The 15,405-nt window shown below is 42.0% G+C and overlaps 1 protein-coding gene across 2 annotated transcripts; it reads left to right on the top strand.

Annotated features, from left to right (window-relative positions):
* Positions 1-444: 444 nt before the first annotated feature.
* On the top strand, positions 445-13,114 carry LOC6632131 (small G protein signaling modulator 2). Of its 2 annotated transcripts, none has more exons than XM_070208741.1 (8): positions 445-697; positions 1,353-1,534; positions 5,768-6,423; positions 6,492-7,206; positions 7,265-7,564; positions 7,629-9,048; positions 9,116-9,393; positions 9,997-13,114. In XM_070208741.1, exons 2-8 carry the CDS (start codon positions 1,471-1,473, stop codon positions 10,083-10,085), a joined length of 3,522 nt encoding a protein of 1,173 aa, XP_070064842.1. In that variant the 5' UTR covers positions 445-697; positions 1,353-1,470; the 3' UTR covers positions 10,086-13,114. The 2 variants fall into 2 exon arrangements, with proteins under 2 accessions (XP_070064842.1, XP_002055104.2); XM_002055068.4 differs by having other exon boundaries at positions 1,125-1,534.
* Positions 13,115-15,405: the final 2,291 nt, after the last annotated feature.

The raw sequence follows: 15,405 nt of genomic DNA, 5'->3' as shown, positions 1-15,405 counted from the left end.
TCCCTCCTTTGCTCTCTCGCCTGGTCTTTCTGTCTCTATTTCTGTCAATCTGCGCACTCACTCTCAATTGCGCCCCCTCACTTACTCGCTCTCGTCTGTGATTTTAGTTATTTCGATAGGGAATTCGAAAACTTCGATGTTTATCTATTCTCTGTCTGTTAAAACACGGAACAAATATTGATAGCTTTACAGGAAAGTTACATTGAAGAAGTAAAGTATAGTAAATAACAAATATATCCCAGAGTAAAAATGAGAGCTTAAAAAATCTTCAGTATTCGTTAACAAATTAATGGGAATTTAAATTATTCAAAAAACGCGCTATTCAGCACTGAACTTTAGATAGATGTATCGACAATTATCGATAAATGATGCCTGCGGGATGCCTGGCAGCGGCTTGGCGTCGTGAATGTAAATGTCAATAAGGTGCCGTTAGTACACAAACGGAGCTGCTGGGAAACGGACGAGAACAGCAAATAGACGGAAGCGGGCACACACACACACACACACAGACACACACACATAAACGCACGCACACAGTGTGGAGGCAAAATGGTGTGAGAACGAGAGCCCAAGAAAGTATGCAACACAAAGAGCTGTGCATAACGGGCCGCCCAGCAAATTATTCGTCCGTTAATTGTGGCAACAACAACAAATTGAAGGGCAACAATAACAGCGACAACGCGCTTGCAGCTGAAATGTAAAGCAACCGATTTAAGTGTTGTCAATGTGCACATACATACATATGTAAATACACATGCATATATGCACATATGCCAAAATGCGTAGTTCATGCTTGACAACGCTTTTGCAATAACAACACCAACAAAAACAACTAAACTAACGGCGGCTAGCAGAGCAACAGCAACATATGTATGTATATGCATACACATATATGTATTTGCATGTGTGCGCCTCCGTGTGTGTGTGTGCGTAGCACAACTTAAAAGCACAGCCAAAAAAAAATAACATGAGGTCTTGGACGAATTCAAATACAACGAACAACAATTTTTATACAATTGGGTTTTCTGCATAATAAACTTAATATATTAATATATATATATAAAAAGACAACAATTATATATATACATATATATATATATATATATATATATATATACATAAAGAACAACAGCAGCTGGGACAACGAAAGAACGCAATTGAGAGAGTGTATCAAAAGAGCAAAAGAGCGAAAGAGTGAGAGAGAGAGAGAGAGAGAGGGAAGGAGAACGCATATTGCAGGGCAAAGGATAAAGCGAGAAGAGAAACTAACAACGACGACGCATAAACAAAACTGAAACTGAAAATATTTGCCCAAAGAATAACACAAATACAGCCATACACATATATTTCAGAAAGTGAACAGCAAAAGCAACAAAAAACAGCAGCAGCAGCAGCAGCAGCAGCGGCAGCAGCGGCAGCGGCAGTCGGGAGCCTGCTTCACAGCGAGGCACGTACCACGACCGTCCAAAAATGAATATGCTACACAGTTTCAGCGGCGGTGGCGCCTCCAATGCCAACAGCGATGCCACCAGCGGTGAGTGAGAAAAAGCAAAAGTTTTTCAGGTTTTTCCCGTGCGTCCCAAGCCGCAACAGCAGAAAGAACAACAACAATGACAACAAGAGAGATAGCATGGCAATTACATATGTATGTATAATGCGTAGCTTAGTAGTATGTATGTATGTCTATACAAAACGAGAAACTTATATATGTATATGTATGTATGTGTGTGCGTGTCTGTGCGTGCTGCCCATGATTAGAAAGCGTCGCAGCTGAAGGTGAGAAAACGAAATAATTTTACGTTCTGCAAGACAAATGCAGAGTTTATCGAAACTTTCACAACAGAACTTTTCTAATTCTTGTCGGCTGTGTGTGTGTGTGTGCTTGTGTGTATACGCGTGTGTATGTATATGTGATAGCATGATATGTAGAGTCTTCAATTCCCATGCCGCATTGATACTGGGCGCGTTTTTGTGTAGCATACTTTTGCGGGCCCGGGATAAAGTAACTGCACATTGATTAAATTAACACATTATTGATATGCTAACGGAATATATAAATTAATTAATATGATTGGAATGTAAATACTTTTTTTAATATAGCTCTTACGGCTGCATCTAAATTTTGCCCAAGGCGAAAGTTTCGCGGCATTTTTTCCCCATGTACAAAACATGCTTAAAACTTAAATATTACTATTACCGCTTAATTGCTTACTGCTCTAAAAATATATTACCCGCTTAGTTATTCTTATTAAACGAAAAGCAGTCATACAATAGGGAAGAGCTGGTGCCACTACGACCTCAAAAAGGTCTTTTGTACCATCAGGTCCCTGCAAGGACAAAAGCAACTCCATTTGCCTAATGAGGGTGAGCAGGTCTTTTGTGGAGGCAGTCCTAATCCGGGCATTCGCTGCAGACTCATTACCTCTGATTACTGTCCCTTTTCCCAGAACAAAGCTGGACATTCACTAAAAATGTGTTTGTACTCCTTAGTACCTAATGTCTCCCAGTTGGAATCACATTAGACTGACAGCAATGAATATAAGCGATAGGTACACGATAAGCAAGAACATGAACCTGCAGCAACGAATTATCTTTATTATCGTAAATGAGCTCACATTTGTTATTTCCAAACAGATGGCTAATTAAAGAATGCCATACAAGTGACTCGGAGTACTTGTTCGTTGTTTTCTCAACGAGCGGTCTATTGCTGATTCCAAATTATGTTTAATAAGTTGGCCTGCAATGGACGCGTACTCTTGGGCCTCTCTTAAAGACGGCAGAATAATGACATGCTAAGTGCTCTTTAATCCGCAGACTTGTTTGTGTGCCCGCATTCACCTGCCAGTTATGGGAGCCTGCAGTCCGCTGCTTAGTCGGGCTCGCAATTCCAAATGCAAATTGGCCACTAATTGGCATCGAGTGCTTAAATGCACTTTGAAGAGGATGCTTTATCTGACAAGCCATGTGCGCGCACGTGCGCCCGCACCGACGCCCACCCCAACATTACCCGGGCCGCTTAATATGGCGGCCAATTAAATAAGCCACCTGACGTTTAGTTCGCTGCAGCGTCAAAGTAAAAAGCAAAAGTTCAGGGCCACGCGCACAAATTTGCATTCATCACTTCCACGAACTGGCTTGTTGTGGCGCGTGGCCTGTTGAACGCAGCTCCGCACTGTCTGTCCGGCCGTCCGGCTGTCCGGCTGTCCAGCTGTACGGCTGTCCGGCGGTCCGGCTGTCCGGCTGTCCCTGCCAGTCTGAGGACTAACTGCGTTGCCTTTGTCGCGCTAATTGAGTAAATATCGGTTTTTAATGACTGCCTCGCCGAGCGGCACTTGCATTTGCGCTGCTTGTCTGTTTAGGTTCACATTATTAAAAAAAAAAAAAAAAACAACAGCTGAAAAAAGCTGCCTTCGACCAGACCAAATGTTTTATATTCAATGTCAACTAAGAGCTGACCTTGCGTGTACAACAAATAAGTGACAGGAGATATTTAAAATGTCGCTTGCGGCTTAAACTAATTACAAATTAAGTTTAATGTCAATTTTTAAGAGTGAGAGATAAAAATCTCCTCCCAATCTGCTGACTTTCTGTCCCAGAAAAAAAGAATATTTTAAAAAAACTTAAGTTAAAGTTAATTTTCCTTTTTTGACAAGATTTAAGATTTAGTTTTTCTTTTGTTTTTCTACATACTGAAAAAGTACGAGTAACATTAGCGTAGTCCTTGAACTGCCCATAAATATATTAAGGCTTACTTATCATTACTGAATCCTTCAGCCAACCTGTCTGCCCTAGCCTCTGATCCTTAGCTGACAGATAGTCCTATTCAGCCACAGAATTTTAGATAGGGTTCAAGTAAGTTGGAGAAATAGTTGAAGCCCGCCTGATTTGCCGGCAATGTTTCAAAGTTGCCAATGCGATTAGCCTCCCCAGTTTCCACATGAGTGTGCCTGTGTGCGTGTGTGTGTATAATACTGTTTCAGTTGGGTGGCAAACATATGTTTGGGTCCAGCTTCCATTTACAATATGGCGCGGTCAAATGGCATGGGGCGAGGTTGGAGCTGACAGCAAATTAAAGGAGCACGAGCAAAGGCAAGGCACAATCCTCATGTTTGTCATCCCTCCACACGTTGCATTCTCCCTCTCCCTTTGCCACTGCCTCGCGCTCTCTTTCTCGCTGTGCCTTACGTTGTCCTGCTCCCACGCCTCGCATCCTGCGCTGCGTGTTAGTCGTCGTCTCGCTCGCACCCAGGCGTGCTTTTTGTATTTGCCTGTCATCAGCTGTTTTATGTTGTTCAGGGTCAAGAGTGTGCGTCGCAGGTGCACGCACCCACATCCAGTCTCTTCCCTATACAGACCCCACCCCCTCCCCTTCTCCAATCCTCCATCCATCCACCCCTCTGTCCGCGGCGAGGCCAGCGATACACCCTACGCTGGGTACACACATTGTCTAGTTTACGATTCACGCAAGCTTTTCTTCGTTTTGCTTTTTCATTATTTCTTTGTTGTTTTCTCTTCCTCTTCTTCCTCTTTCTCTACTTCTTCTTCTAGTTCTTGTTCTTGTACATTTTGCTCTGTTCCATTGCCATTGGCGAGTCAAGGTTACCAGACCCAGCCCGGCTGGCGGCTCTGCGTAGTGGCAGGCGTCTTGCTTTCTTTTTAATTGAATTGTTTAATGCATAATTCAAACGGACGCCAACTGGGCAGACCGCAGCTACTAAATCGCCTTTAACTAAATACGCACATGGGTCTAGAATCAATATTTGCAAACTATGTTCAATCTTGTCATGGAACCGTTTCCAATTAGAATGAATCAAATACCTACAAGACACAATCCAGATTAAACTGATATAAAAGAAAGCAATCACTAAGTTCATGGACTGGAAAACCTTGCTTATAATTCGAAACCTTATTTAAGATTCTCTATAATAAAAGCGAATACGGCATTTACGTTGAAACTCACTTTACTGATCAAAGTTTACCAATTCCACCCCTGTTATCGGAAAATCAGTGAAATCTGGCTTGGAGACATACACCAGGTCCGGGTTAAATAGGCTAACACTTAACTATTCATTTGTAGACGATTTCAATATATGTATATATGATTTATAACTATATCTTAAAATCATCTTTAAGGAAATCTTGTCGGATATTCGTTTAGGTGAATGTATTTCATGTGTGTGTTAGCTGTAAAGTTGGAATTTAGCTGAATTGCAAAATGTTCTTGCCTTAAAATGAATTCGGAAAGCTTGAAAATAGCCTTTAAAGTTCATGCGTTAGTTTTGCTGTTGTACAAAATAAACAAAACGAAAACCGCTTTGGAGTCTGGTCAAAATATTTGAGATGCGCTTAAAGATGGAATACGCCATTGGGTTGCCATGTCACGTTGCCGCTGGGCCAAATCCTTTCTATTCTATTTGCATTCTAATTAGAAGCGCGCCTTTTGGGCTCTTTTTCGTATGGCATTTGCATATTTGTGAATACATCCATGAATAGTATACATACATAAATAGATGCTTGTTGGTAGCAACGATTTGCTCCGAAACAGAATTGACAGTGATGGCCAAATGATTGACAGCGGTCTGGCCTTAAGTTCAAATGCAATCCGTAGGGGGGCGGGGCGAGAATAGACACATGGAATACACATGGAGCAGCTTCTGACATGTCGTTCATTGTAAGGCTTGAGGACCGTCATTGAAATAGAATTATGCCAAATTTTAGGACTAGCTTCCTGACATTAATTTGGCCAAAACTGTGCTGGTTTTTGCAGAGTGCGAGCTGAAGGAGCGCCTGATTGCGAGCGTTAAGAAGGAGGTAAAACAACTGATGGAGGAGGCGGTCACCAAGAAGTATGTGCACGAGGAGAGCAGCTCAGTGACATCGCTTTGTGCCGCTGTCGAGGCCTGCCTCAGCCACGGCCTGCGGCGGCGCGCCCTGGGCCTGTTCAAGACCTCATCGACGACAGCGCTAATACAGAAGATAGCAAAGATCTGCCCGGAAGCGGACTATGTGAGCCGTCGTCTGTTGGAGCTAGAGCTGGCCCAGGAGAGCCATGCGGTTAGCGGCAAGCGCTCCTCCTCCAGCAGTGACAGCATCATTAAGCCGAAGCTGCTCAGCAAGGGTAGCGGCAGCAGCAGCTCGGTGACCACCATAAATACGGTTGTCGCCTCGGTGGGTGCCAATGGTGCGGCGGCCCCGCTGGGCAAATATCTGTGGATACGCCTGGCGCTCTACGAGAAACGTTTGGCCAAGATTATTGAGCATCTGGTGGGCAATGCTCAGAGCTATTATGATCGCGAGGCGCTGGTCGCCGATCCCGATTATGGTTCCATACTCAGCTCCCTGCTGGTGGGCCCCTGTGCTCTGGAGTTTACGCGCGCCAAGACTGCCGATCACTACTGGTCCGATCCCTGCGCCGATGAGCTGGTAATCCCGAAAGCACTTGCATCAATACGTAACTGTCTAAGCTGTTCCCTTTTTCGATTTGCTTTCAGGTGCAGCGCCATCGCATCAGTTCGGGCAATCGGACGCCACCCACCTGTCATCGGCCCATTATCAATTTCAAGCGCAGCCTGCACACCAGCTCGGAGGACACGAGCAGCGGCAGTTTCAAGGCCTGCTCGCCGGCGAGCGTGGCGAAGGACTATGTGGAGTCGCTGCATCAAAATTCACGGACCACCCTACTCTATGGCAAGAACAATGTGCTTGTGCTGCCCAAAGATGTGGCAGAACCGATGCCGGGCTACCTCAGTCTGCACCAGAGCATCCAGTCCCTGACCATCAAATGGACGCCCAATCAATTGATGAACGGCTACAACGATGGCGATGGCAGCGACAAGAGCTTCTACTGGGGCTACGCGCTTAACATCAATGTGGACGAGATTGTCTATGTGCATTGCCATCAGAATCGTGGCGGTGACACCGGTGGCACCATCATACTAGTTGGCCAGGATGGCGTACAACGGCCGCCCATACACTTCCCGGAGGGCGGGCACCTGCAGGCGTTCCTCAGTTGCTTGGAAACGGGTCTGCTGCCGCATGGCCAGCTCGATCCGCCGCTCTGGTCGCAGCGCGGCATTGGCAAGCTCTTTCCCTGGCCGAAAAGCGTGCGTCGGCATATCCTGCCCTCGGTCATGGAGTCATCCAGCGATGAGACACCCATTGACTATGTCTTTCGCGTAGTCAGCAAAAGCCAGCACGAGGAGTTCCGTAAGATCTTTCAACGATACGCATGTATTTGTTAAATATCCCTGCTGATTCCTTTTAGTGGCTACACATCCCATACTCGAACTTGGTCGCTCCAGTCCGCGGCGCAAGCATTTGGGCAGCTGCTCGACCACCGGCAGTAGCGATTGCTCCAGCAAGAGCTTGTCCATTGACCAGAGCAGCAACCCAGATCCACCATTGATACAGGCCAGCCAAACGGCCAGCATTGAGCTGGTCTGCTCCACAATGCGTCGCCAGATAATCTCGCGCGCCTTCTACGGCTGGCTGGCCTACTGTCGGCATTTGTCCACGGTTCGCACCCATCTCTCCGGCCTGGTCAATGGTCGCATAACCCCAGATTGTAAGTGAATGTCAGCTAATTGAAATTGAATCTTCCAATACATACTTCCATTCCTTCGTTACAGTGGCCGCTGACGAGCAGGGGCTAACCATACAGAAGTGGCAGGCAATGAATGTAGATGGCATTGTTACCGGTGAATTGGAGCTCTATCGTCTGGTCTACTTCGGTGGTGTTGAGCACGAACTGCGTAAGGAGGTGTGGCCGTATCTGCTTGGCCACTACGCGTTCGGATCGACGCCGGAGGAGCGTCAAAAGCAGGACGAGACCTGCAAACACTACTATGAGACCACAATGAGCGAGTGGCTGGCCGTGGAGGCGATTGTGCGACAGCGCGAAAAGGAGAAGACGGCCCTGGCTGTGGCCAAGATGAGTGCGGAGCAGGCACGACTGGCAGCCAATGCAAATGCCCTCACTACGGATGATCTGCTGTCGAATGGTGGCGGGCAGCTGGAGCTGGACAATGGTGAGCAGGCCGAGGGTGAGAACGATGTATTTGATGACAACGATTTCTCGGACATATCCGATCCGGGTGACGAGTACGATGAGCAGCCGCTATTGGAGGAACAGCTGGCACAGGCACAGGAGGAGACAGTGGAACATGAAGAGGAATCATCGGATCCGTCGGCCGTGGCACCACAGCTAAGCGAGCAGTTACTCTTGGAGTCGCAGAACATTGATGGCATGGAACCACTGCGTTTGCAGGACAACTGTTTTGGTGACTCCGAAGCTGAGGGCGATCTGGGCTTCGATGGCAGTGGCAATATACTGTTGCTCAGCATTAAGAGTTCACCCTCCACCAGCAGCTACGAGACGGTAGGCAACGAGTTTGCCGATCTGGCAGATGTCAAAGTCCTAGATGAGGCAGCCGCGGAGGCGGAAATAGCTGTGGATATGGACTCGGAGCCCTACGGTCAGTTAAGCAAATTTCACAGCGCCGATGATGTGCGCCACGATGAAGAGCATCCAGCAACGGCAGTCATCATTACAGAAGCCGCCTCGCTGGATGACCTCGATGTCCAATGCAATGACGACGAACCCACCGAAGAGTTCACCTCACGCAAGACCAGCCTCATGTCGCCGCTTAACGAGGATATCACTGTTGTCGCCTCACTTGATGCCCTGCAGGAGCCAAAGTCCGCCTGCGTCTCGCCCGCCAGCTCCAATGGAGGCGTCTACAGCGTCGAGCTGCTGGAACAATTTGGCCTCAATCTGCATCGGATCGAGAAGGATGTGCAGCGCTGCGATCGAAATTATTGGTACTTTGCCAGCGAGAATCTGGACAAGCTACGCAATGTGATATCGACGTATGTGTGGGAGCACCTGGACGTGGGCTACATGCAGGGCATGTGCGATCTGGTCGCTCCCTTGCTGGTCATCTTCGATGATGAGTCGCTCAGCTACAGCTGCTTCTGCAAGCTCATGGAGCGCATGATCGAGAACTTTCCCAGCGGTGGTGCCATGGACATGCATTTCGCCAATATGCGGTATTTATCTGTCTATCTATGCAATCTTGAACAGATGCTGACCTGCTCTTTCGCCGATATCTTCCAGCTCGCTCATCCAAATACTCGACTCAGAGATGTACGACCTGATGGACTCGAATGGCGATTACACCCACTTCTACTTCTGTTACCGCTGGTTCCTCTTGGATTTCAAGCGTGAGCTCATCTATGACGATGTCTTTGCCACCTGGGAGGTCATCTGGGCAGCCAAACATATTGCCTCCGGGCATTTTGTGCTCTTCCTGGCGCTGGCGCTGCTCGAAACCTATCGCGATATCATCTTGTCCAACAGCATGGACTTTACAGATGTCATCAAGTTCTTTAATGGTATAGTCACTTATATATTTGAAGCTGTTTGTTTTGACTCACTGAATGACTGACTGACTCATGATCAACGCACAGTTTAAAGTTTAGAGTCTCTAAACGGTTGCATGCTACTTTGTCAAACTCATTTTCAATGATAATTGCTCAAATTCACTTATGTGGCATTTTACTTTTTTTTTTTGGAAATCCATTAGTCCTTGGTGGAATCGGGAGTCAACGAATTATGAGTGCAGTTTCGGGCTCAAACTCACTTTCAAGGATCTTCATTTTTCGTTCATTCATTTGAGACGTGTCCTTTATGCGAGAGTCTTTAAACTAATTTCAAAATATCTTTGCTTAAATTCATTTGATTGGTGTTTTACACTTTTCTCGAAATCTATCCCCCTTCGGGGTGGAAATGGGGGTCAACGATTGGTGGGCGAAGTTTCGGGCTGAAACTCCTTTTCGGGGTTTTATATGAAAGTGCATTTGAGACGTTTTCTGCAATCGAATATCGATTGAAAATATTTAAGTAAAATTTAACTCTAAGATAGTACGGGTAGACTTAAACTTGTTTTGTGTTTACATATTTTCATAAATGCTTGTGCATATTGTTTTTAATTTCAGAAATGGCCGAGCGTCATAATGCCCAGTCGATACTGCAGCTATCTCGCAGTCTCGTCCTGCAATTGCAGACAATAATTGAGAACAAATAAGTTTCACAGGGGAACACAATTTGGAGCAACTCACTCAAAATGAAACTGGAAAGAAAATGGGAATCGGAACTGGAACTGGCTATGTAGCTCACCTAGTTGCATGTGTGTGTATGTGTGTAATTTTTGAGTGTGCATGTGTGTTTGAGTGTTGGCTTTGCTTGCGAGTGTGTGCGTGCATGCGTCTCTGTGTATATGTGAGCGTCAGTGTGGTTGAGTGCGGTCCCAAACGTTTATAAGCTAGCACATAGTAGGCTCAACAAATTGGTTAGCTCTCGTTTCTGTCACCTGCAATACATAACATCCGTACTTCCTGAAACAGTATTGGATATATATATATATATAGCATATGTAGTAGTGAGCACTTAAGTATTGCATACTAATGTAGATTCTGGTTGCAACTCAAAGAAAGAGGCGAGAGAGAGAGAGAGAGAAAGAAGTATCTGTAGCTGTATGAAATGCACCGTTAGGACACCGAACGCTCTTGGGGCAGTTGTTAGTTAGTTATCGGTTATCGATTATCGGTTATCGATTATCGGATATCGTTTATCAGTTATTTACGAACACTGCGATTGTGTAGAAATGAACAAGTTTATGCCCACTTGACGGGCTGTTTTGCAATTTTTGATTAAGTGACTGGGAATCGTTTTAGAAGCGCATCAACTCAGCTCAGTTGTAAGCAAGAATGAAACATACAAAAAATATTACAAAAAAAAAAAATACAGAAAACTTATATAAAATACACTTTATTAAGTCAAAGACAAATGCAAAAGAAAACTAAGCCGTAAAGAAATGTAGTGACCTGAACATAAAAAGCGCTAAACATGCTGTTAACAGAAACAAAACATAAAACAAAACATATTATATTTATACTTATACAATATATACATACATTAATATATAAATATATATATATATAAATATATATTTATATTAATACATACCTATTTAGAGGCAGTTACAATGCATATTTATACGTTTTGTATATTCAGAGATGAGAATATTGTAGTGTATATACATATATACGCATTATATATATATATACATACATACACATACATTATACAAACATACATAAGCACCAACTGCAATGCTGTGCGGGATTTTGGGGCGGGTTTTAGACGAAACAGCTACTGTTTCCATAATTGTTAACATAATTAGTATGTTAGGGTTTGTCATAGATCAACCAATACACACACACATACACACACACACACACACACACACACACAATATATATACACACACGTACACACATAGTGCATAGTATATGCTACATACATATACATATACATACATATATATTTATATAACAAGTACTAAATGTTTCAATTGTTTGCGGGGCAAGGCAATTGGTTGGTTTGGTGCTGAGCTTTTGTACTTGAGAACGGGCCGCCAGTTAACATAGATCTAGCTACCCACATAAGAAACATTTTTGACTAGATCTAGAGAGAGTTAGGAGAGAGACGGGGGTGGCATTGCGGCCAATGCGAAGCGTAGATAATGCAGCTCGATTTAGTTCGAACAACTGTAGTGTATTATGAAGTGTTACGAATATGTTGTTTGCTAGTTACAATAATGTATGATATATATTTATATAATGATAATGTCGGATCGATGGCATGCCTGTCGTAATATACAACACATAATAATATACATATTAGGTGTATGAATTTGCATGTGTATTTATATATATTGTTATAACCAAGCAAAAGCAAAAAAATGTTTTCAATAATCAAAACAACTTAAAATTCTTTCCGCCGATTTCGATGGAAATACTCTCAGGCATACCTATACCCTGTACCCAATCAATTGATCAAATTGCACATAGATAAATCTCTCTGATGTGAGTCCGCTTATAATAAGAATATGACCACAACACAGTGAAAAGGCTTGCTCGAAATTTTGAATATCCTACCTATGAAATTCCTTACCAAAAATAGAAGAACGAAAAGAAGGTTCAAAAAGTAGCAATGCAATTTTGTAACATAGAAATATGAAAAAAGTTTTAAAAGAACAAATTGCAAAAGTTACACAGATAGACAGGGTACAGGGTATACGCTAGTCGTGCCCACACGACTAGAGCACATATTGGTTTATTATTTTTGTTGTGCAGGCGCACCAAAAACTCCCTCCATTGGGCTAAAAGGTTTGTTGTTTACACTCACGTAGTGCATATATATATACATATACTATACATACATAAACCCAATTAGGTAAATGCGAAACGCACGCTTTTTGTGTATAGAAACACCCTTCCCCTCAACCAAAGGACAAACAAACAAACAAACAAACAACAAAAATATATATAAAAAAAACTTAATGTGATTTCTTGTTGCTTCTTTAAATATTGATATTTTTGTAAGCGCTAATGAAATTATACATAAATTGATACAATTATAATTTATATAAAATTTAAAGGTCGCATAGGACTAGGTTCGGGTAAGAGTTTGAATAATGCCTAGAATACGAGATGCAAATGATTTCAAGATTTGATAAAACTTTTGATACACATATTCGACGAGCGGAAATTGCAAAACAAACAACTCTTAGGTCTATCGCGTTATAATTTAAATATTACCTGAACTAGTTATATATATATATATATATATATAAACATATGTAGAGAGCATTAACGAACACATGTAAACATATATATAATTAAATATATACACGCATATAAGTCAATATATACATGAATATTATGTTAAGTTTTGCGGCTAGAGCGTAACCAAAGCTCTGAGCATTTACTCGTTAATACATACATATGCGCACATGCACACACGCATGTGTCGACATACACATGTGCATATATGTACTCCAAAATGTACCACTACAAGCATACACTGAAAACAAGTTAGCAAAATGCCATTATATATATATATATCTGGGAGTGAAATTAAATATATGTATATTCATATTTACATACATACGGACATACATTTATTTAAAAACAAAACGAACAATTGACAAACGATACAAATAAATGTGAAATATGCAAAATTGTTTACAACACCAAACAAATAAATTGTGTTAATTTCAAAGTGAAGTGTTCAATTAACTAAATACCGCAGACACGCTGCATCGATTCAATAGATCCTGTGGTAAGTATAAATGGCAGAGAAATTCAATGCCTGTTCAAAATATTCTTCACATGATTAAAGCTTCATTTTTGATGCAACAAATCGCACTAAAACTAAAACACTATATACAATTTTTATTTTACGATTTATAATACACAATATACAATATTGCATACACAATGTTACATATACGAATATTACATATTTCTTTAATTTATTTTTAGAAAAAATATTGGTTAAGCGCTCACATTAAATTAAAGTTTCAGCAGTTAACTAGAAATTTATAAAGTCCATCAGAAACCTAGATTAAGCTCTGCAAATATTGACAAATTTTTGTTTTGTGAAGTTGCAAGTTTTGTTCGATTTGCTTTAAACTTATTTTCAAGGATTTTACATAAGAACTTAATGAATAGGTGTTTCAGTGAAAATGGGTTAATTTCACCCGCCACAGTGGTATATTGGTGGAAAATGGTTGCATGACTTAAAAAAGCATAGATAATTATTTTGTAATAGAAGTTTTAATATTAATTCTTCTTATGTTGAAACAAAAAATGTATTCAACATTTTCATTTTTTTATTTATTTATTTTTATAATATTTCTTATTAATATTTGAGAAATTTATGACAATAGCAAATTTTTTAAATCTAGGAGCATTAAATGTTTATATGATAAATTCGCATATACAAAAAGTGAGCATACCCTTTGAATGGCTTAAAATACTTCGCACAAATCCGAGCATATTCAGGGAAACGGGGATTTGCGGTTTTATTTTACAACTAAAAAGTAGTTGGCAGCTTTACTGCGGTAAATGCACGCCAAAAACATTTTAGCGTTCTTTTGTTTGACCTATATTCAGTACACAAGTTTATGTTTCTTGCGTTGACCTATTTTTATAATATATATATTATAATTTGTACGTTATGTAGATGTATAAATTAAAACTCTAGCCCTTAGCATACTTAACAGTACAGTGGATCAGTTTGCCAAGGCGAGTTGGTTGATCTAGAAGAAAAACGTAAACTAGATATGTTTCGTAGTTAGATGGTTTTGAAAACTTGAAATATTCTCCGTAAATCGATAATAGGCTAATGGGCTGACAGCTAGAATTTCGCACAGCGCTCGAAACATTCTGATGACAATTGTGGTTGGTTTTTTGGGGCCAGATTGGATATTGGGCACACACGAAACCAGAGTTAGGCAGGTTAGGCATCCGGGGCCAGTGACGCCACGGCAAGCAACAGGAACAGGAGCCGGAGTAGGATCAGGGGCGTTGCGGGTTGGGGTAAGCGCAGCGCGCAAACTCGCCAAATGCGAAGCAACAGTAGCAGCAGCTGCCGAATTTGGGGCAGGAAGTGAACAGGGCCGGGACCAGAGCCGGGTAGCTTGTCCTGTTGCTTGTGGCAAGATGTGTCAAACAGCGTTCGACGTCAGCAACGCACAACGCACATATACACACACACACAAACACAAACACACACACACACACACGCACATGCACATATACACACACACACACGCACACACAACATAAAACAATAACAGAAACGCACACAGATACCCAAAAGTATTCCACACGTGCAAGCGAGACGGCAAGGGCCAAAGGGCAGCGATTTCAAAAAGCTTCAAAGCAACGTTGAAAGTGATGGAGGGCCGAAGAGCTGACGCGGCAGCAGAACCTTAATTGCTCCCATTTGGACTATGGGCCAGAAATCAACATTTTTGGCCAAAACCCTTGCATTTCTAAGAGCATACAAGAAACCAGCTGTCACTATTGTAGATAGCCTCAGGTAGCATTGTACGCTCCATCGACAATGGGTTTTACTTTAAGTTAATCCCAAACGAAAATGAACAATTTTTTGTTTACACTATGCAACATAAATTTATTTATTATCAAACCCGATATATTTTGATAGTTTTCAGGGTAACTAAAAGCGAACTGATTGTTGAAAACTTTTCAAAAACGTGTTTTCTTTTTTATAAATAAGATTTTAAAATGTTTAATTTTGAGAAACTTTCGTAAATGTCAATCGATTTCGTAAGGCCTTACACCAATGGAAAGTCAAAAGATAAAAGCCCTTTAAACATTATAAAAAATTAACTAGATAAGGAAATATTTCTTATTTGGAAATCTTCTCAAAGCCTACGTTCGAAATTGCAAGTCTTACTTACACTACTTACAGAAAAGAGAACCTAGAAAAATGCTGTAATCGCACGCCATGTGGAAATAAAAATATCCTAT

The sequence above is a fragment of the Drosophila virilis genome, chromosome X (assembly GCF_030788295.1).
Source record: "Drosophila virilis strain 15010-1051.87 chromosome X, Dvir_AGI_RSII-ME, whole genome shotgun sequence".
Classification (NCBI taxonomy): Eukaryota; Metazoa; Arthropoda; class Insecta; order Diptera; family Drosophilidae; genus Drosophila; species Drosophila virilis.
The sequence above is the reverse complement of the archived record's forward strand: the minus strand, read 5'-3'. Positions and strand labels throughout refer to the sequence as shown.